Raw genomic sequence first — 23,858 nt, 5'->3', positions numbered from 1 at the left:
TGGGTGAAAATTTTGTGGGAGGGGAGATGGGGGTGATTTAACCCCACTTCCAGAGTGCCACAGTCCTGATCTGAATTGGTACAGTGCATGCTTACTGGAAAGAAGGGAAAGATAGGCATGCCTTATTTTATTATTGTGTTTATATCCCACCATTTTTCCTCTGAGGAACCCAAGGTAGTGGACATAATCCTCCTGTCCATTTTATCCTCACAACAAGAACACTGTGAGGTGGGTTGGGCCGAGAGTCTGTGACTGGCCCAAAGTCACCCAGTGGGTTTCCATGGCTGAGTGGGGACTAGAACCTGGACCTCCTGACTCCCAGTCTGACATTTTAGCCACTATGCCACATTGGCTCTCCAAATGTTTAGAAAGCCAATTGAAGGAGGGCTCAACCTGTTTCCAACTGCTGCTGTTTTTCAGACACTGTTACCCCTTGCTCTGCACACAGGCAGTAAGCCTATAGACAGTAGTTGCTGGGGAACATGGGTGGAAGGGTGCTGTTGCATCATGTCTTGCTTGTGGGTCCTGGTCGACAGCTGGTTGGCCACTGTGTGAACAGAGTGCGGGACTAGATGGACCTTTGGTCTGATCCAACATGGCTCTTATGTTCTTTTAGATAGGTAGTGACTGCCTGGTGGGTGGGGGACGGGGACTTATGCCAGCCTGAAGCAAAAAGTTCATTTCACCTCATGGTAGGGGCGGCCTTGTCTTCCAGCTTTTAAACAGCATAAGTTTAACTTACCTAAAAGCCCTTGGCAGTGTTCAGTGCCAGTTGAGATGTGTAGGATAAGAAGCTGAAATCTCTCACACACATGGTAGCTGAGCAGTTTATAGTTAAATATATTTATGTGTCTTAGGGTTGAAATCTTTAATTGGTTTAGTCAGTAAATTAAAGCTGATTAAATCAGTGAGGCCAAGTTTTAACTTGGTGGGGTTGCAACTGAAGGGCTCACTGGTTTATTTCTTGAAGCTATTTTGGTTCTGATGTTTTTACTTGGAATAGAGAATGAAAATGAAATCTTTCATGCTGCTGTTTCCTCCTAATAGAGAGCGAAAGCTTTGGTTTATTACACTATAAAGCATCTGATACTTCCTTTCATATCTCAAAAGGTATCAAGAATGAGATTTCACTAATCTGCACATTTAGTCAATTGAAAACCAGATTAGCTGATTTACAGTGCAAGTTTATACATGTCTACTCAGAAGTAAGCCCCACTGAGTTTCAATGGGACTGACTCCCAGGTTAAGTGTATTGCAGGATAAATAAAAAAAGCTGACAGCCAAAATCAAATAATGTCTTGCCTCATCATGACTAAAAACAATAAAACCTCACCATAAAAGATCCAGGCATGCTTGAAGTCTCCCTTTCCAGATAAATGTGATCCTGCAGGCTGAATTGAGACTCCACTGTGCTTTACTCACCTGTTCGCTTTCAGGTTTTTCAGCCTGGCTTCCAAGTCATTAAGCAGGTTGATTTTCTTGCAGCACTGGGTGCAGTAGACATCCAATAGCTCACTGTTATAAGTATGCCGCATTTTTCTTGGAGTCTGACCAGCACTGTCGGCGGAAAAGCAAAAAGAGATGTTAACCAGGTCCTGTGTGCAAAGAGTCAAAAATCAAGTTTCTTCTTTTCAAACAGACACACCAATGCTGCTCTGCTTAACACTACATTTTCAGTAAGGTGCTAGTCCCAGGAGGCCATCGCTTTTTAAATATCACCTCCCAACACAAAAATGTAATATTTTCCATCGTTTCCCCAATCCCATTTGCCCTCCAATAAGTGACATGTTATACTAGAGGCCAGTGAAGATACTGTCTGATTTATACACACACACACACACCACAAAGTGATGACAAAGGTAGACTATAGACCAGTGTAGGCTGGTGGCTCTGATATCAGTCAAGTGGTGAACCAAATCCTCAAAACAGGTTCAGCACCTTGGAGAGCTCCTTTAGAGATCTGACTGGTTCTGATTGAAACTCAGCATGGATTCACTGCCCCACTGATATTAGAGCCATCAACCTTCACTGCTATAGACTAGACTTCACCACATCTCCAGGGGTGTTGGCCAATGGCCATGGTAGGTGAGAAATATGGGAGCTCCAGAGGGTGCAAGGTGGGGGGAAGGCTGCTTTAGATGTAACCCACTGCATCGGGTGGAAAAATCTTTTCAGCCTAAGGGCCAGATTGAGATCCAGGATACCTCCTGGGGGTCACATGCCAGCAATAGATATGGCCAGAGCCCACTTTCACAGCCCATTCATAGAGATATGCATACACCATTCACACACATACCTTTTCCAGTCCCCCTGAGGGGCGATTTTCCCTGCTCAGCTCTGAGAAAGGATGTCTCAGCACTGAGCAAGGACCTTTTGCTTGGGAGATTGGGGCAGGGCTTGTTAAAGAAGCTGTCAGATCAGATGGGGAAACCCCACAGGCTGCATACAGCTATGGGGTGAAGGTTCCCCATGCTTGCATTGCATAAGCGTTGGGCTAACACTCTTTGTAGTTGGGTAGAACTCTGGGTTGTTTAATCCACAACTCACAGTGCCAGGTTCAGTTGTCACAATTAACAACCCAGGACCAGGGCATTCCTGGATAGCTTTGGAAAGTGGATGCAAAGCGGAAGTGATGAGTGGGTGGGAAGAAGCATGCTCCCTCCCTCCCTCCATGCAGCCCTGCCAAGTCATGGTTTGTTAAACCCATGAATTCATGTTACATGTGAACTGGCTAAATATTTTGTGACAAGCAGTTTAATTTCTGTGGGTGTGTAAACTTGGGTAAGATGGTGTGTTGTTTCCATCAATGTTTTCCCAATTTGATGCCCTCCAAGTGTTTTGGACTATAACGCATATCCTCATTGGTGATTGGACATGCTGGCTTGGGCTGATGGGAGCTGTAGTCCAAAACATCTGGAGGGCACCAGGTTGGAGAAGACTGCCTTAAGGTTGGGTTAAAAAGTGTAACAAGGCTTTCACCAAAAGAGAAAGAGATGCAAAGGCAAAAGCTGGGTTTGACATTGATGAAAAACAAAGCCACTCCGAAAGTCACCAGAATCGACTTTGTAGACAATTTTCCCCTTCTCTGTGAAGGGAGCAGGTAAGAAAGGAATATTAAAATGATATAAGCAACAAACCTGGAAGAAACAGATGAACCAAGATCAGAATAGGCATTTGTTCTGCTTTCATCGTCGGGGCAGGGGCTGCTGGGACTGAAGTCCACATCATCTCCTTCTCCATAATCTTCAAACTGTTCTTCATTACTGATTAAGGAGGCAGTGGAATAGGTGGAAAGGTCAGATGCCGCAGAAGGGTTGAGGGGACTTGACCTTGGTGCAGGTGAGAAAGGGAATGTCAGAACACAGAGCCTTCTCCCCGGTGCCCCCTGCTCTTTCTAACATCTCGCCTGACAAAGCGATCTGGAGAGCTCAAACCTGCACACGTGTTGCGGTCTTTCACTTGGCCTAATCAAGGTATTTACACTAATATGGGTTTTGGAGTTTTACAACTATCTTTGCCCTTTAAAAAGTGAAAAGCAACGTCTGAAACAGCCTCTCAGACCAGAGCTTGTAACTCACTTATCTCCAGGCAGGAAGAGGCCACCCAGCATGCTGTCCTTCTCCTCGCTCCTACACACATCCGATGCTTCTGAGCTGTGGGCACTTTCAATGGCACTGTCCATGTCAGACTCATGGTGGACTTCCTGCTGGGCCAGGGTCATGTTGTCTTCATCAGGAAAGAGATCTGATTCACCGTACGCACTTTCGTTGTCCAAATAGCCACTATCTTGGATTTCAGTACCCTGGCAGGGAAAGAGAGAGAAGGAGAGGTCAGCCAGCATTTAGGATTGCTGTAAGATAGAAGTACTTGGTGGTGGTGATGCTGGAGTTGGTCGGCAAGGACTGCCGCTTTTTTATGTGATGGAAGTCAAACCAAGTCAGACGAAGTGATTTTTATTTGGCACAAACTGGCCTGGATTCTGACACACAGAAACTACCCCTTGCCAATCCCTAGTTCAGTCCACACTAATTCTCAAATGGCCCATTAGGGTCTGCCCATGGATCATGAGAGACCTGTGGGTTGATTTTCAAGTTGACAGCATTAAGTGTGGCTGAGTGACGATTTGGTTTCCACAATGAAACAAGCCACAGTTTGTTAACCATGGGAATGCACAGGAACGATCAGGCAAGCTGGTTTCTGACCACTCACTTGCTTCTAGTATGCTAAACAACCCAGGGATGTCCTGTCCCTGGCTTGTTCTCCATGACATCCACACCCAAAACTCAGATTTGTTGTGGGAGAAACAACACAGACATACAATACAAGAACAAACCGTGGGTTATATCTCTTGATTGTTTGTCCTCGACAACCCAGAGTTCTGGGTTCAGACATCATGAAGAACAATCCATGGACAGAGCTTCCCTAGGTTGTTTAGCACATCAAAAGCGGTAGGGAGCCAGCTCGCTCCCGTGTGCTCCTGAGCAACCCATGGGTTGTTTCTGTCAACCTACTGATTCTCCCAAAATTGGATGGGATGCATACAGTTTTAATGCTGGTTTCATTCCTAACTCTTGACTTTGTAAGGGAAAGTACAGCAAATGTGAAACTGAATGCATGCAATAGTATTGCCAATTCTGGTAAGTTGTCCAAAAGCTGATCTGAGCTTGCCAAAGCAAGGCAAATTAAGTAATGTTACTAAATATGAGCTGATAGACAACAGAGCGCTATCATCTGGCAAATAGTTGGGGCTTCAAGATCAGAGGGGTGGGGTGGGAAGAGCAGCCACAGCTGCAAACCTTTACCCAGTTACCTGGGAGTACGCCCCATTGAATTCAATAGACAGCTATAGGTTTGTGCTGTTAATCTCTCTCTTTTCCTGATATTGAGAGGGATGCACAGATGACTGCCATGCTACAGAGCGGAACCAACAAACAAGAGATGCTGGAATTTTGGACAGTCAGTGGAATCAAGTATAGTAATGCTTAACAGGAATTAGAATTAGAGCTTGTAGTTTCAGGTTCTACATGCTCCTGAAAGCACAAAGACCACTTTTGACCTAGTAATTTTCCGTTACCAGTTCAATCTGATAAAATGAATGACTATACCTTAAATTTCAAAATGTTTCAACTACCAGAAACACAAGTTCTTATCTACTCCTTTTTTTCCTTGGAAGTCTGTCAACAAAACCAATAGTGGGAGTCTGGCATCAGAAATGACAAAGTAAGCAAAATGAAATGTGGAAAGAACTAATTTTAATTCAGGCATTACTTATTCAAAGCTTTCTGTCACATAAAGAACCTGTAGGCTCTTAAGGGCAATTATCCTACTCAACTCTGTAGTAAAATCACTGCAGAACTTTTTAACTCGGTTTGTGGGTTAAACAACCCAAAGTTAACCTAGGATTTGCTCTTAGATTAACGAACAAGCCCAAGTGTCTGGGTTCACACTTCATGCACCAGCCTATGGTTGGGCTGACTGGAGGTTGCTTATGCAAAATGGAAGTGGCTCACAACCCAGTAATTAACACATGATTTGCCACCATACTGTGCAAACCACGTCAATATCAGGTTACATGCTTTAAACTCCTTGCTCCTACTGCAGTGCTAGCAACTTAAATGCCAGAACAAAGGGTCTGTGTATCAGTGGGGGAAACTTGCAGCCCAGTCTATGATCTACTGCACATAATAGGAGATCGTTAGATAAGCAATAAAACCTTTGCAAAACCTGAGCTGTTCAACACAATGGAAATCTTTGCAAGATCTTAGCTTCCCAACAAGTTCAAGACCAGCATTCAAGACATTACAAGACTTTAGCTTCTATGTAGACTAAGCAAGATAAACAAGGCAAGGCTAGTGATAGGTCAAGTGATAACATTTTAAAACAGGATGAAAACTAAAAGTAAATCTACTTCTTCAGCCTTAAAATATTGCAGTATGAAGGCTCTCAATGCTGCTGTGTTTTAACAGGTACTTAAATATATCATCAGAACTGTTCTTCCCACAGGCTGTGCTAACTGAAGATGATGGGAGTTGTAGTCCAAAATATCTGGAGGACCCCAGGTTGGGGACAGCTATTCTGAACAAATTGAAGTTTCAAAATCACCCGGCCAAATCTTTTGCTTCACTAACAGTGAAGTAAAGAAGCAGTGATCCACGAAAAACCTACATTTTGTACTTTTAATACTTAGGCAGGCAAGTCAATTTGCTTTTCAGTTTAAGAGGTTCAACAGGTTAACCAGAAATTAAAAGTTACAATTTAAAGAAAGCCTCCTGAATGTATAATTTTGATACTGGTTTTGAAGACATCAAGAGAAGACAGGAGCTATGACCCTACTCCCCTGCAGCCTCAGATACACGTCCATACACACACGTCCACATACACACAGTACTAGCCTCAGGCAACCTGCCTCCCAATCTCAGCATCCCATCTGTAAATACAGAGATACAACAACATAAGGTAGGCCAGTGGTAGTAATTTACTGAGATAGCACATATTAAGCATGCCAGTAAAAGGTTATCCAAACTTATCTCCCAGCATGCAAAACCTTCAAGCCAGCAAGGTTTTCAAGGAGCAGCATTAGGAGGGAGGGAGGCTTGAACCTACCAAGGAAAGAAGGGGACTTGTTTTCCCCTTGTTGGCTTTCGTTTAGGCCTTACTGAAATAATTAATTCAGCCTTTGCCAGCCTGGGGCTCTCCAGATGTGTTGGGTTGCAACATTCAGCATTGCCAAATAGCATGGCTAACACTTGGAATGATGGGAGTTGCAATCCAATACATCTGGGTTGCACCAGGCGGAGAAGGCTGATTTAAGAGGCCAGGGAACACAACCAAAAAATAAATTCAGAAACACACAACACCCTGCAAAATAGGTGGGGACCAGGTTAGAGATTTTACACACCTCCAGCTTTGTATTCTAGCGGTTCTATAATGGTCCTTCAGAGATGATACTGAATACTTTCCCTTGTAATCTTTTTCTCAAGGGTTTTATTAGGTGCAAGTTCCTAGGGACCATCTGTAAAGAATTCATGAATCAAGAAGTAGAAGGGGAGAGCAAAACTGTGACAAAGGAGTCGTGGAATATTGGTGAAAATAGTGTTAAAGTGTGAGGTTAAACAAGGAGCTAGCCTTCAATAGGCATGGCTTGTAGAGGTTGGCAATGAATAGCTTTTATGATGAAAGTGTAGTAGGTATTATACCAATATGGATTTTGGATTTCCCCCCACCCCCATCATAGCCCTTCTTCCCTCATAAGAGTTTGATTACCTGATTGCTGCTATAGCGACCACTTCAACACCTAGTTTCCTGTGCGGCGACTGCTCGAATTCTCCAGCCTTGCCAAACAAACAGTGGTAGCAGAAAGGCTGCCCTTGCACACAATTTGAGGGACAGGTGGTGCATAGAGATGTGTTGGCTTTGGCAGCCACAGGCCTAAATTCGGCTTAGCATGACAGGAAAAGAGCCGCTCTTGTTCCAGTTTTAAAAGCCTATTGAATTTGCGAGGTCCATACTTTCAGGACTACTTAGGACGTGGGGAGAAAGAGTGTGGGAAGGCAGGGCTAATAGGAACAGGGGCACATTGTGTGGTGAGGAGCCAGACAATTCTGTCTGCATGGAGTTAAAATTAGTTTTAAAGCTGTGCTGAGTAAGGAAGCATTTCCTCCTTCAGGCCAGTGCAGCATGATCCTAGGTCAGTTTACTCAAAAGCAACTTCCAAGAAAATGGAACACAGGACAAATGTTCCTCAGGCCAAACCTTCGGCCCAGAGGTCAAATATATCCCTCCCGGGGGGGGGGGGGCTCAGATGGCCCTGCCCCCTTTCCCCAAACCACTGATTGTTAGGCAGTTTCCCACCTTTATGCAGTTTTCCCCTCCATTTTAATAATAATAATAATAATAATTATTATTATTATTATTAATAATAATAATAATAATAATAATAATAATAATATATTTATTTATTTATTGCCCGCTTCTCCCTCTGGATCAAGGCGGGGAACAACATTAGATGCAAATACCATAAAATACATAAAACTGATTAAAAACTTAAAAAATGGATACAATATTAAAATAACAGTCAAATATCTTAAAATTCATCTGCGTAGGCCTGCCGGAAGAGAACAGTCTTTATAGCATTCTTGAATTCGTAAAGACTATTAAGTTGGCGAATCTCTCCCAGCAGGCCATTCCACAGTCTGGGAGTGGTAGAAGAGAAGGTCCTCTGGGTAATGATTGTCAGCCTAGTTTTCACTGACTGAAGTAAATTCTCCCCAGAGGACCTGAGTGTGCATGGCGGATTGTACGAGAGGAGGCGATCCTGCAGGTAACCTGGACCCAAACCATGTAGGGCTTTAAAGGTAATAACCAACACTTTATACTTCGCCCGGAAACTAATTGGCAGTAAGAGCTTCAAGATACAATATACTGGTATTTCGGCACCACCCCTTTTTGCCTTCAGCCCCACCCACCACTGAAATGTGGCCCCCAAGAGCTTCTCCAAAATTGAATTTGGCCCTCAGGCTGAAAGAGATTGGGTGGATTACAGCCATTGATGGCCAGTTCCCAGTATGATGCATCAATCTCCATGTCCCACCACCCTCTGAAATACTAACAGGAGAGGACCTTTATGGAGGGGTGGGCAGAAGGTAGATTGGGATCTACTGGTAGATCTCTGGGTGATTTGCAATGGATCATCAAGGGTCTCCAACTCCCAGTTGTATAACAGCAGCAATTTTTAAGTCTAAATCAGACTCAACCTTGGAAGTGTAGCCTTCTTGAAAAGTGGCGCCCTCCAGAAGTTTTAGTCTACAACTCCCATCATTCCTAGCCATTGACCATGTGGCCGGTGCTGATGGGAGTTGAAGTCCACAAGATCTGGAGGGCACCATGTTAGCTCTGTACCCTGAGCTGCCATTATGCATAGGGCTCCAGTTGCTGGACCTAGTAAAAACCTAGTTCTAGAACCTAGTTTGAGTTAAACAACAACAATTTGATGCCACAAGCCTGCCTTAGGACAATGTAGTGGCTAAACTGTGGAATTCATTGCACCAGGATAAATGCTTAGCTCCCTCCTCACTTGGTTTGAGATACCAGCTCAAAACACTGCTCCTCAAAATGAGTTTTTGATCAATAGTGGTGGATTGTTGTGCAGTATAACACATGAAATCTCACTCTATTCAATGGGCCGTACTCCCAAGGTAAGCATGCATAAGACGGCAGCCTTAGTCTGTTTTGTCTTATAGCTGTAAATAAAAAAGTATGTTTGCCTTTCCTATTATGTTGTTGTATGGGTTTCATACTAATCATTGTGTATCTTGGAGGAGGTGGAGGTTATATACTGTATTACTTGTTTTGTAAGCCACTTTGGGTGTCCTGAAAGGGACATGAAGCTGGGATAGAAATGCATTTCTATGAATAAACAAGAGTCTTTCCTCCACTCATTCTTTCAATGAAAATTCAAGAGGAAGTGCAGAACAGACATCCATCAAGAGCTGGTGGAGACCCTTTTGCATTGTCAGCTTTGGTGGTAATTGCTGTCTGATTTGGGGGCCGCTGGATGAGATGACTGAGGAGGAAACCCTGCACGCAGTGATGGGAAAAAAAGGAGAGTTGGACTGCAATTCCCATCGTCCCTCACCATTGGCTATGCTGGCTAGAGCTGATGGGAGTTGCAATCCAACAACAACTGGAGGGCCACATGTTCCCTAGCCCTGGAATGGAATGTTGACTGGGATTAAAAAAGAACAAGGGCAGAGGTGGAAAATGAAATGCGGATCAAGACAATAATCCAGAGCCTGGGAGACAGGAACAAGGTGTACAGCGGAGGGAAAGGGAAAGTGAACATTGCAAGCTCTTCTTTGGTTATTGCTTATGAAGGCATTTGCCAATTTTGGGCTGCTGCTTTAGTGCAGGGAGGGAGTGTAATTCCTTGATAGTATGCATGCCAGTGGGATGCAGTAGTATTGGACTACGTCTGGGAAGACCCAGGTTCAAATCCCCACTCGGCCACAACTTTCACTGGGTGGCCTTGCTCCAGTAACTACCTCCCAATCTAACCCAGTTCATATGGTTGCTGTAAGGAGCAAACTGTCTTGAGCTCCATGGAGGAAAGGAGGGATATAAATATACTTTACTCCCTTAACATTTTTTCCGAAATCAGTTCAACTAATTTTAATAGGACTTAGGCTCTAGTAAACAAGTTTAGAAGAGACGCATGTTTGATTTGGGTGGATGCCTTGCAGCAATTCCAGGTATTTCTGCTAGGAGTAATGGTAGGAGGAAGACAACTGACATAGAAGCATTTCCAACTGTGGGGTTTTCTGAAAGATGCTTCCACACACACACACCCTTCCAGAACCATTTAAACATTAGGCCAGTTCGCACGATCACCACAGTTTAGACCATGGTAGCTTGTTGAAGCCATGATGGGTGCTGGGCGCCATTTGCCTAATTAGCCACCTGGATACAGTTTATCATGTACATTGTTGGAGGGGGAACCAAGCCTCAAATAATGCATGGCCTGTTGTTGGATCAATGAATAGGAAGAAAGGAAAGTTTGTGTGCTGACCGGGGTGGGGATGGGGAGGGGGAGAAAGGCAGCCCAAAGGACTGATTCCAGAATGCAGCCCTAGATAGTAACAGGACTGCATTTGGGAGGTTGGCTATTTCTCATCAACAGCTTGCCACCAATAACAAAGAGAATTGTAGTAAACTCACACAGCCGATGGGTGATGATGGAATATCACGTTTATTAAGAACATACCAAGAGTTTATATACCATTCTGTACTCCTTCAATTTCCCCCTCCTCCTTGGGTGAGTCATCATTAATTGTCACTGTTTGAGTAAGGTAATGAACTTTTCTCATTACCGGTGTTTGCTAAGTTAGCTTTCCTCATCATGTTTGTTCCCTGGTTTAAGCTGGAAGTTAAACAGGACGCACTGCTTGCAAGACAATAGCCAATTACTGAGATAACGAAGGTGCGATGACCTGCCCGTAATCCCGAAGACAGTTTTCCGTCAGAGGGATTCCAGACCCGCCATGTCACCCTTCAGAGAATGGGCAACTGTAAGCCCATGGAAGCCCAACTCCATACCAAAAAAGTAAACTACATACATTTCCTGTATCTGTTTGTCCATGCATATCAATCACTACAGGGTGGATAAGTAATGCTCAATGTTGTAAAGCTCCATGGAGGAATAATAAACACTAGGCGGTTTCAGACGCCTGAGCGGAATAAAAAAAATAGTTTACAGCATCACTTTAAAGAGTTGTAGTCCAGACACCCCCTGAAAATAATCTCTCTCTCTCCCTCCCTCCCTCTCTCTCTGCTCTTCAAAATGGAGGCATATGGGCAGAAGGTAAAAAGGAGAGCACATGAAAAGCAGCTTTGTGCTTCTGTTGGTAAGTTTGAACTGAGACTGACTTGTGTTTTCTTGGTGCTGGTGAGGCAAAAGCCAAAACAAATCTGGAATTTGGAACTAAGCCAGGAAGTGCAGGAATGTTTGCATTTACACTACCTGTCCTTTTAACTGGCAGCTAGCAGAAGTGCCAGACTGTTTAACATGCAAAGTCCCATTCAAAGCACTGTTTTTTACTGGATAGTGTTTGCTGTGAATTTATTTCGAAGGCACCAAAGAGGATTCTGTAGAAAAAGCCCACCATCACTACACTGGAATGGCTAAAAACAGCTGACAACACATAATCAGGGTCAGTTGAAAGTTTGACATTTTTATGGCACCGTCGCAGTTGAGGCCACAGTTATACCAAACACAGGAGTGTAACGTACACCCAACAAAATGTATCCAAATGTCTGAATACAACCATGTATTCATTCATTATAACAGCCTTCCCCAATTGGGTGCCTTCCAGATGTTTTGAGTTACAGGCCCTATTACCCCCAACCATTGGCCTTTCTGGCTGGCCCAGTTAGGAGTTGTAGTCCAAAACATCTGGAAGGAGCCACACTTGACGAAAGCTGCACGATAGCATTTCCCTTTGCAATGACATTGCACAGCTGGCAACGCAGTGGAAAATGCTTTGCAAAAATGCAGCACTTCCAAAAGCTGAGCAAAATGGACAGGATGCACAGCCCTCTCTCGGCATGGCTCCTTCAACTAACGCTGAAAAGATGGAGTAATTTTTGCAGGCATCAAATTTGCTTTTCAATTCGGCCATTAGGGAAAATTAGAGACTCCAGTGTCAACAACTAGCCAATGGTTGCATAGGAGATGAAAAGAGATTTGGATCACCTCTGCTCCATTCCTATGCTAAAGTGCCGGTGTTTTATGCTTCAGTACACAGAATTACTCCATGAAAGCCTTATTAGTGCTGGACTCATGGGAATCTGGGTCAGAAAATACAGGCATTCCCATTTTCAAAAGCTCCCTCTTGCTTCCCTGGGCTGTCGGATTAGTATGAGAGTGCAAAAGGGACACAATCCAACTATTCACACTATAGTAGCAAAATGAACCACTCAGCAAGATCTCAAGATTTTAAGAAGTACACCTGAAGCAGCTCTCAGTGAAAAACGCCACAGCCTCCAACATATCGCAGGTGAAAAGGGACACGTGTGAACTTGCAGTACTCTTAATTCTCATGCCAAGCATCACTGTTGGAGGGGCTGCCCGCCCCATTCAGTGCTTATCACTGAAAACTCTTCACCTGCCTACTGTAGGTTGGATTCATGGACTAAGCATACTCTATTTTCCACTGGCTTTAGAAGCAGATGTATGAAGAGGGATTTTTGTTTTAAAAGCAAAACTTACATAGTAATAATGAAAACATCCTCTGACTTCGGAGCTTTATGTAGCCAAAACAGCCCCATCCAGATCACCAAGCTCAAGGAAACTCACAAGAGGCAGCTGTCTGCTTGGCTAGATACATAGTAAGGGTAGGCAACTGGTGCCTCAGTTTGGCTGTTGAACCCTCCTATTTGGCATCCAGCATAGCTCTCCGTCCCACTGACTTCTCTTTCTATGCCCTTCACCTGCTTTCTTCTCCAACTCCTACTGGGCCACCCAGCAGGGCCAATGATTCAGGACTTCCTCTGGGAAGTGCTAAATCCCCGTTGCGCAAGTAGGAGGGGCACCACTTGCTCAACGGAATCACGAGGGTGCCAGACAATTGGCAGAGGCATAAGCACCCTGTTGGATTTGGCCCACCATGCTCAAAAGGGTCCACAGAATACACAATTTAAGTACAATAGCCATAACAAACAGAAGTTCACAACAATATTCCATTGACATTGCAACTATTAGAATGCATTCAGAAGTTTAAAGAAGGAAACATACAAATACGTCAGCTAACAGTATTCAATATGATAATATCAATGCTAGAATAGAGTCATAGAGACGGAAAGGACCTTGAAAATCATCTAGCCCAACACCCTGCTCAATGCAGAATCTGCAATGCAGGATGCAGCGACAGCATCCCTGACAGATGGCCAACCTGCCTCTGCTTAAATACCTCCATTATATCCACATTAAGCAATTCTTTCAGCACTTCATATTAAGAGACGCTATGGTAAGACAGCTTGTTCACATACGGCTGGCCCAGGATATTTTCCTGATTGAGACAATGGATAAAACAACACACATACAAACACACACGAATACACAAGTCTGTGTACTTGCTTGAATTACTTCAGCACTGGCAATGGGACAGTGTCCTCCACCACACCTGAAGACCTCCAACACCTCACTGCTGCTGCCACAGCATCTGCTGCCTGAGTTAGCTGCCTCATTTTACCTAATAGTAGGGCTGGCCATGTGCTCATGTGAAAATCTAGCGCATGTGGACGCACTTGAAAATGACTTTAAAGCATCCCAAAATACTTGCTAAAAACAACAACTGGGCCAGTGTTTCACCAGGGTGGAGCAACAGAAAACATAGATCATTAGAGCGTATGGAATAGGTAGAAGAAGTCACATACAGCATTTTTATCAGGTTGCAACCCAATGCACACTTAGGAGCAAATCCCATTGAGATCGGTGGTACTGATCTCCAAGTAAACAAGACCAGATTAGGCAAGCTCCAAACCCTCATGACACAGCAACGGAGTGTGACGTAACCATTCAGAGCATTAAGTGCGGGGGTGGGGTGGGGGAAGATAAATGAATGCAGATACAAAATAAAACCACCACTGGAGATTGTGACAGGGTTTGGATAAAAATAGTTAGCATAAGAATAGATACTCTCAGGAAAAACAGGTACATCTAAATTAGGATTGTCAATGGTATTTGTTTTACTGGCCCTCCTGGCATTCACCTCTTGCAATTGTAACCTTAGGGGTGGGGGCAGTAGAAGAGCTGGCCTTTTAAAACACATGTTACAGGGCCCAACCTTGGCTAGCCCAGCTTCCATATTCTCCAGCTGTTAAGGGGTGCAAACAGGGATGAATCAGCAGTGTTTGAGTTCATGGGAAGAAATTTGGATTTATCGCCCTGGTCCAGGTGCTCATCTTTCAACCTCCTGCTTCCCAATTGAAAATAGGACACATGTTTTCTAATTGCTACTTCAGGTGAACAAAGACATTTTGCAATTGGCCTGCTGACCTCCCATCTTGCTCCCCAAACCTGGTGCCCGCCAGATGTGCTGCTGCTGGCTGGCAATGACATGAATTGCAGCCTGACACATCTGGAAGGTGCCAAGTTGGGGGAAAGCTGTGCTAGATTTTCATTCTGGCTCCTGGAGCTTCAATCCAGACCACAAGGAAGGAATGGAATTTTAGAGAACAGCTACATGTTAGCAACCACAGTCCAAACAGAGCTTGCATATCTTTGGGGCAATTTTGGAAGATGAGAGTAAGGGGAGGCAACATTCAATCACACTGTATATAGCAGCCTTCCCCAACCTGGCACCCTTCAGATGTCTTGGACTACAACTCTTTGTATTGCTAATATCTGGCCTTCCTGGCTGGGGCTGAAGGCAGCTGGAACATAGGAAGCTGCCTTATACTGAATCAGACCATCGAGCCCAGTGTTGTCAACACTGACTGGCAGCAATGGCTCTCCCGGGTTTCAGGCATGAATCTTTTCTTGCCCTACCTGGAGAAGCTGGGGATTGAACCTGGGACCTTCTGCATGCAAAACAGATGCTCTATCACACTGGTCCAAAACATGAGGAGGGCACCAAGTAGGTAAAGGCTGATACCATCAGTGTATAGGCCAGAAATGTAGGCACCATTAAATCCTGACCACAAGAACTTCTAGGTTTCAAAGAGACAGTGGGCAAGTTGCCTTCAGTGTTGCCCATGCCCACTCATTTGCCCTCTCTCTCTGGCCCAGTCCACAGAGCCGCCCAGACGGAGAAGACACTGTTGCTCTCACTACTCACTCACTCAGACAGGGCAGGTGCACAGACGGGGCAGCAGGACCAAGAGGCTCCAGGGGTCCGCAGTGAACCTCCTGCTGGGACCTGGGCCTTGTTACAGGCCTGGAAATGCAAACCCGATGCCCCTTCACATGCTTTGAGGCCACAGCACCACCTCTCCCCTCAGGGCCGGGGCCAGACTATTTTGCTCCCTAGGCAAGGTGAGCTACTTTCTCACACACACCCACCCTAAAAAATAAAATAAAAAATGCCAACTTTGATTTTTAAGAACATATGTTTCTTGGGAAAAATAAGAAGCACAAAACTTGAAACTGCTAAATTTATTTTAAAGTGCAAGAAATACGTCATGCCAATTATAGCAAACAAATTGGAAAGGAATGTCTATGGGTCTAAAATGCATTATTTAGTAGGAATATCACCTCCCAACTCATCCCCCCCAACTCACACACATGCGCGCGCACACACACACTCAGCATCACACACTCCAAACAAACACACGCATGAACACATGCATTCACTCAAAGACCCCATGAAGCACCCCATTCTTCGCTTCGTCTGGGAGGGCGCAGGGCGCCATCTCGCCCGCCCAGGCCCAGCTGAATCCTTGGGCTGGGCCAGCTCACAGCCAACGCGCGTGAGTGCTGTGCCCAGCGCCCCTCTTAGCTTGGCGCTCTAGGCGGCCGCCTGAGTGGCCTCTATGGTAGCACCGGCCCTGTCTCCCCTAGCTAAACTGCATCCCTGGCACATCCTCTGTGGATTAAAAACAGAAGAACCCACACTGAACAGGATTTTACACCTACGCCAAACCTGTTTATTTTATTTTTTCTAGTGAATGGCCGGCAGAAGTAACCTTAGTAACAGCCTTAAAAAGCATCCCAAGTGCACAAAACAGCCATCACCATGGCACAGAATGATCTTACCATGGTGGCATAAACGTGATCCCCCAAACACCCATGATTCCAGGCAGGCTGTGCGTTGCCAGTTGGTAACCTTATAAAGCATTAGTACTAGCAAGAGAGAGGAGGAAAGGGGGACAGAATCAAGCTCTTTCCTAAGTGAGGAAAAGGGCTGCTGGATTGAGAGAGAGAGAGAGAATGAATGAACCAGAAGCAGCAAGAAAGCCAGCAGCCCTGAAAATGGGGACGCAGCAGGGAGACACTAGAAGGGCAGAACTGAGAGCAAAGAGCATCAACTCAGCCTTTCTAAGAGCTGGAAATACCCACATGTAGCAAGAATCAACACAAACTGATGCATAGAGTGGGGTGGGATGAGACAAGATAAGGCAGTTTTAAAAGGGGCATTTGGCTGCCAGTTGGTCTTGCCAAAGTATAAGATCCAGTGAGATGGAAGAGATCAGGAGCTCCAGGATGTGGTTAGTATGGGGAAAGAAGCTTTTAGATTTAGGAGTCCCAAAGAAATCTACTTAAACACTGGGAAAGCAAATAGCTTCACATGTGTGAGACATCAGAAGCTACTTTGCTCAGATTGTAACTTTCTACAGCATCCTTCCCCACCCTGGTACCCATGAGGTGTTTTAGACTTCAGTTCCCATCAGTCCCAGCCTGCATTGGCAGTATCCTGGGAGCTGTAGTCCAAAACATCTGGAGAGAACTAGATAGCCTAACTGGGGTATTGCGGGGAGCAGAAGAGAGAACTCCATGCCAGGGCACTGAGGCAGTGAGGAAGCTTAGAGCAGCCTTCCCCAACCTGGTAGCCTCCAGATGTGTTGGACTTCAACTCCCAGCAGCCCTAGCCAGCATAGTCAGTGGCCAGGAATCCTGGGCGTTGCAGTCCAAAACTTCTGGAGAGGTCACCAGGTTGGGGAAGGCTGTACAATGTGCCAGCTATCTGCTGATAACACAGTGCAGCCTAGACTGTATGAATTAATAGTGTGTAGATGGACCTGCCCTTTGAATAAGTGGTTGAACTGGATGACCAGTGCTCCCTCTCCTCTTACGATTCTAAGAAACCCACCAAGGTTGGTGCTGCTTCAAGGGCATTCACTGGAGTTAGCTGAGCCCCAATCACCACCAGAAGAAATTGCTTTCAAAAAGGAATTCAAAGGAGAATAAATTGTGGAGAAATTCTCATGGGTTTGGTTCAGTGTTCTTGTGTTTACTTTACTTATGAGATGGCTGAGGAGTGGGCACAAGTGCCCTGTCTTTCATTGTATAATTATCTCTCTGACAGCCTGTAGCCTTCTTGGCTTTCTGCACTTTCTGCAGTACAGCTAGAGTGACCAGACACAAAAGAGTCCAGGGCTCCTGCAGCTTTAACTGTTGTGACGAAGAAGGAATTTTACCAGATGTTGCATGCACACGAATGACACCTGCTGAAATTCCATTTTCAGTACAACTGTTAAAGACACAGGAGCCCTGTCTGCCTTTCCATATGGTCACCCTAGTGTAATGGGGCATTGTGGAGGATGCAAAATGGGGGCCAGGCTGCCAACACAGTTGGTGCTGTTGCCATTTGCAGGGCAGGACAAAAGACCCAAAAGCCCTTAGGAAAAGAGAAGAAAGAAGCTCTTCTGCAGCCCTTGCCAATGGTGATGCCTACCTGTGAGAAATTGTTGGGGAATTTCTCCTCCCCCTGGAGAAATTCGGTGAAATTGTCTCCCCAATTTCTCTCCCCACAAATAGGGTGGAGAATTTTGAGAGGCCACCTGTGCACAGCTCTAATTGTAAGTCACCTTTGTTATAGCTTTATCTGTTCTGCCAAATCATACGGTTTTGTTTTAACTGCTGCTTCTGCTGTTTTACTTTGGTATGTTTTATATGTTTACTGCTTTTTTATTAGATGCTACCATGAGAGTTTTAACTAAAAGGCCACATAGAACATTTTAAAATAAAACAAATAAGTTGATATTTTATACTGGGATGATTGGTCATTTGAGATATATTAGATAATATGACAAGATTGCACTTGTTTGTTTAATCTACAGGTCAATTATGTGGGTTTTCTGGAAAATTCTGATTTCCCATATGAGGAGAGCTTTTGTTTGTTTAGCTTCCAGCCACATGGTAAGCTGAAAGGAAAGGAAAGGAACCTCTCGTGCAAGCACTGAGTCATTACTGACTCTTGGAGGGACACCAGCTTTCGTTGATGTTTTCTTGGCAGGCCTTATAGCGGGGTGGTTTGCCGTTGCCTTCCCCGACCGTTATTACCTTTCCCCCAGCTAGCTGGGTACTCATTTTACCGACCTCGGGAGGATGGAAGGCTGAGTTGACCCGAGCCGGCTGCCTGAAACCAGCTTCCGCTGGGATCGAACTCAGGCTGTGGGGAGAGTTTCGGCTGCAGAAACTGCTGCTTTACAGCTCTGCGCCTTACCACAATCCTGAATACTTGTGGAGTATAAAAATGCTGGGTTTAACATTAGTCAGAGCTACAGATATGATGGTTCTAATTACATGATTATGACATAGCCATCTTTTTCCACCTTGACTGGGGAGATATAACCCCTGCCCCCCACATACAGAGTAATCTGTTTTAAATCATCTCAATAGAAATGTGATATTACATTGTTCCCCACAGAGAAGTTCTGTTCTCAAGGATTGTTGAAAACATCTTCAAGAAAATGGGTTGGATCCACCAGCACAACAAGAACATAAAAATCTTGAGAAGAATTGTCACTTTCCTAATGGCATTAGCTCAAGTCTGCACCAGAATTAATAAGGCAAATGAAATAAACAATTAATCTTTCAGATAAAACCTAATACTTAATTTTAAGCCTTATGTGTTTTACACTGGTTTCCTTAACAGACACTTTTATAAAACTTGGAAATCAGTACTTGAGAATTTCTTAATTTACAGCATAGCTTGTCAGCCTTGAATTATTAGTCATTTTCTTTCATCTATGTTTAACTTGCTTGTTTTACTTCTGCCATATTCTGGATATTTTTCTGTTATATTGTAATGACAAAGTGTTATAAACAACAAAACTGAACTGAAACTGAATTCTTTAGCGGGCATGACATTAAGCTGCACCACAGCACTCTTACTCTCAATCATACTGCGACCTGATTGACACGTAATGGCAACGTCTGGGTTGCTTAACTTAGGAATTGCTCATATTTAGCAGGAATGAATGAGCATGCTGCCTCTCACATGCTCGTCACTTCCACTGAAACTCTGGCTGAGTTCGGATGACGCACTAATCAACGAGTGGGGGTGGGTAATAGGAACAGAATGGGAAACAACCGTTGATTAGTGTGTTGTCTGAACTCAGCCTCTGAGTTCTTTAGGGGTTAATCAATCCAGGGTAAATCCAACAACAAACCATGGGTTGTTAACTGAAAGCAGAAGCAACGAGAGGGGGGAAGGCAGCATGCTCACTTGCAGAGCCCTGATAATCCACGTTTTAAACAACCCACAGATAGTTGTTACATGAGAACAGGGCCTTTGAATCCTTTGTTCACTTAAAAGGAAAGAAGCAATCCTATTTGGGAAGATACATTTTCAGGGAAGAGTGTGGCTGAGGCACCAGATTCAAAGTTAGAATAACACTATGTATTCATACATTTGTTCAACCAATTTCATCCATTTTTAAGACAACTAGTTATATGCCTTTAGGAAGGTATTAAATGTTTTGGCAAGCTTTTTTACATTCACACAAAGGATAACGCAACAATAAGTTCTGATTCTAAAACTCAGAGCAGCCTTAAATGTAAAGCAATTAGTTCCCAAGGGATGGAGTCTATCACACCATCTGCATCTCATTCACACATTTCAAGTTCATGCTTGTAAAAAGCACTTCTCATGTAACACCACAATGAGAGTGAAAATTGACAAAGCATTCTGGGGTGGGGGTGGGGGAAGGCTCATTTGGGTTACAAGGCAGGGGGTGCTAATTTCAACAAATCTAAATATGAAAAGGTAGACCCTTTCTCAATATAAAATAGCAGAGCACCGGCAGATATAGAAGCTCACTTAAAAACCCAAGGTGACTGATCAACGTTTGCCCAGATTAACAGTAGAAAGGAAAGGTCCTTTGCCCAAAAATGACAGTACATTAACATTAAGAAGCAGAAATTGAATAGCCTGATGGCAAAGCCATCATAGCTGCCTACACTTCTATCTTGATCTGCCAACACTTTCAGTCTGAAAAGAAATGCCGCGCACTATCTCACTAGTTGTGGCTCTCTCTAAAGCGGGGTGGGCAACTTGTGGCCCTTAAGATGTTTAAGCCTACAACTCTTACCATCCCTCACCATTGGCTATGCTGGCTAGGGCTGATGGCAGTTGTAGGCCAAAACATCTAGAGGGCTTCAAGTTGCCCACCGCAAAGAAAGGCCATAGGCTGACATTATAGTGAACCACAGTGGTTTCCTTCAGTCTGTTATATATTTGGTCCATTCAAAGGCCATGGCAGAACACCCCCAACATATTCATGGACAAACATGAAAGCTGCAATATATATCTGAATTGAAAGATAACAGGAACTTGCTCTTGCTTGTTCTCTGTGTGTAGGTTTTGTTCCTTGATTTTTAAAGGTTGATGTCAAAAGGTTGACAGTCACAACATACAAAATTAAACATGTCATGGGGATATTGCTAAAAGGTACAGAGCCATCATAAGTTCCAACAGCACCTCCTGCCAGGCTTTAACATATGAAAGCATATTAAGTTGTCCAACAGTATTAAATGATATCAATAAATTAAACATACATATGGAAGGGCTTATCACATGGAAAGATACCATCACATTATCACTTTCTGTGCCTCCCTCCATGTTCCTGATGGGCAGCCACCAGGATGGCAAGCGGTTCCATATGTTACAGCTAGAAAGGGGGCATGGAGAACTCATCGCAGGGATACAGTGTTCAGCGGCACCCTTATGGAGAGCTCAGCATGAACTCTCGTTTGCCGTCCTAGCCTTTGCATCCATTTAGGATGGGATAAAGATACCACAATCATTCAATAGCCATTTTCAATAGTTGACACTTTAGGGTTTATTTGGTTGAATTTCTAGAACTTGGGATGAGTAACACTGTTAAAATCAGAATTTGCTAAAGCCCACAAATAGTCTCCCCAATCTCCCACTGAGGATTATGGGACTAGTAGTCCCAGTCCCATCCCTGGTGGGGAAAGAAGACCCACCAGGGCCTGTGGAACATCCTCTGCCTTGTTAGATCAATTCTAACCATTCTAACAGGTGGTTCTGCTAACAGCCTCTTTCCCCTTTCTTCCAAAGGCACACCCCAGAGGTAGAAGTGGATGAACAGCCCAGAGAGCTTCAGCTATTAAGTGGTATAAAAATCAAATAAATAAATGAAAGTGCAAGCCAAGGCACACACTTTTCAGAATTTTGCAAGTGCTTAAACCGAGTGTTTGCAAATGTTAAACTTCTCTCTTTCTTTCAAAGCAAAAGCAGCAAGTCCTGAGGACCAACCTAAAAAGTGTCCTTTATATGGGGGGGGGGGGGAATAGGATGGGGGATTGAAGAAGGAAAGGACAGTAGTCAATTCTTCACATGTGGTGATATTAAAGCATCCCTAGAAGTTATAGCGTTCCTCTCTGGAAGAGTTGCCACTTTATGATAGGGGGAGGAGGATGAACTGGGAGGAAGAACAGGCAATCTGCACATGCTCAAGAGTATAGAACGTGAATCAGTTATTCAAACGGATTTTAAACCTTTTAAGACAGCGAGAGAATTCAAATTATTTTTAGGGCTCCAACGCTTAGCTGAGCAAATTGATTAAAAACATTTTGACTGACGAACAAGAGTACCTGATTAATTGGGCACCAAATTGCATTATAACTGTTTTCCATCTTGTATGAGAGAGATGAGGAGAATGCCTGTTTTAAAATGATGTCTGCTGCAACACATGCATCATATAGAAGAAAATGAAAAATACTCCCCCATACATTGTTAGCACCATTTATTTATGCAGATTTCTTTCTTTTTTACAACAATTTTTATTGTTTTCTACACTAAAAGACAAAACTTAACAAACAAGACAATACTACTTATAAAAGCACACATGCACAACATACAAAGCCATATTCCATTTAAGGCATTCTTCATATATAATCCCCATATAATAATATATATGGGCTATCTGTTCTTACTAGTTAGTTCCCTAAATACAATAACATTATATCATTCTTACTTCTCTCTAGACAGTACAGTATTGTGTACTAAGTCCCCGACCTTATATATTGAATCCACAGACATATACATCATTTTTTCCCAACTCTTGCAAATATTCTGTCAGAGGTTTCCAGTCCAATACAAATGCAGATTTCTTGTATCAACAATTGGCTACAATAACCGGTGAGAGCCCAGTAATGCAAACCTAAGCATTTCTACTCAGAAGAAAGTACCACCAAGTTCAACAAGGATTATTCCCAAACAACGAGTATGGGATTGCAGCCTTAGTTATTGTTGTGGTGTGTGTGTGTGTGTGTGTTTAAAGAGACCCCCTTAATTTTGGTCTTGCAGCTCTCAGACACAGGAAGATTTCCACAAGCAGCTCTGACATTTAAGAACTTCAGCTGCCCTGTACTCTACTGCAGGGAGAACAATTAGAGCCAGAGGCTTCCCTGAATGCTAGGAGAAACAAGATTATGCTTTTCACAACACTGACTGCATTTCCAAATTCCAAAACAGCCAGACAGCCAAACATGGGTCAATGTTTGGACAGAATAATGTTTAGATCACACTTAGCTCAGTAATGACCCATGGCAAATTATGTCACTGTGTCAATATTCCATCAGAAGTCAGGCCTTACAAATTCTAATTCAGAAAATGGGGTGGGGGAGAAGAGTGGGGGAAGGAATCAATTCCACCAGTTAAATTAGTTGCTCGTTAGCAGAATGAATAATTGAATGGGCAATTTAACATTATTGCACATTCCAGTCACTGTTTGAAATAATAATATTCTATTTTGTCTTGGATTCTAAAATAAAGATATAAAGAATACATTACACAAAACCAGGAACATTATAGCAGGTAAGGAAACATGCTCTCTGGTTGCGCCATTATAGAGACAACAAACTAATCATAAAGTGATACCTTGACCAGTTTAAGGCTAAAGATGTGAAGGCCCGGAAAAAAATTGGGAAAATTCAGGGGGGGGGGAAATGTGAGTGTGTGTCCCCTCATCCCGGTTGTTTTTTTCTTAAGCCTTTTTTGTTTTGTTTTTCCCCTGAAAAATTGAAAAAAAATGAAGAAAATGGATTATGGAATTATTTTAGCATGATGAATAAAATGTTTAAGACAAGGTGTTCATATATGTACTTCTCCAAATGATTTCTAAAAAACTATGTGCAGTATCAGATTATTACTATTTCTGTGCACCAAGGACAAGCAAGTCCTAGGTTGCAAACTGAGACTACAACTCTCAAATGCAAGAGCAAGATGCATTTTTGCCTCTAGGGGGCACTTCCTTGCAGTTTAGGAGTTTGTAGCTCCATTTACTAAAAAAAGTAAAAATTGAAAGAAGTAAATTCAATTTGTAATAATTGTTTGAATTCACTGTACTTTTAATATACCAAATGTGATAATTTTATGCCAAACCAACTTGTA

General features: G+C 43.6%; 1 protein-coding gene across 5 annotated transcripts in view; it reads right to left on the bottom strand.

Moving 5' to 3' along the window:
• RAB11FIP4 (RAB11 family interacting protein 4) overlaps positions 1 to 23,858 on the bottom strand; it is a 211,645-nt gene that overhangs the window by 19,023 nt on the left and 168,764 nt on the right. For all 5 annotated transcript variants that reach the window (XM_063119891.1, XM_063119894.1, XM_063119895.1 and 2 more), the window contains 3 exons: positions 3,579 to 3,802; positions 3,138 to 3,329; positions 1,423 to 1,557 (listed from right to left, as the gene is read on the bottom strand). In XM_063119891.1, coding sequence (XP_062975961.1) covers positions 1,423 to 1,557; positions 3,138 to 3,329; positions 3,579 to 3,802 — 551 coding nt within the window. The remainder of the gene's footprint in view (positions 1 to 1,422; positions 1,558 to 3,137; positions 3,330 to 3,578; positions 3,803 to 23,858) is intronic.

The sequence above is a fragment of the Elgaria multicarinata genome, chromosome 3, assembly GCF_023053635.1.
Source record: "Elgaria multicarinata webbii isolate HBS135686 ecotype San Diego chromosome 3, rElgMul1.1.pri, whole genome shotgun sequence".
In the NCBI taxonomy this organism is placed as follows: domain Eukaryota; kingdom Metazoa; phylum Chordata; class Lepidosauria; order Squamata; family Anguidae; genus Elgaria; species Elgaria multicarinata.
The sequence above is the reverse complement of the archived record's forward strand: the minus strand, read 5'-3'. Positions and strand labels throughout refer to the sequence as shown.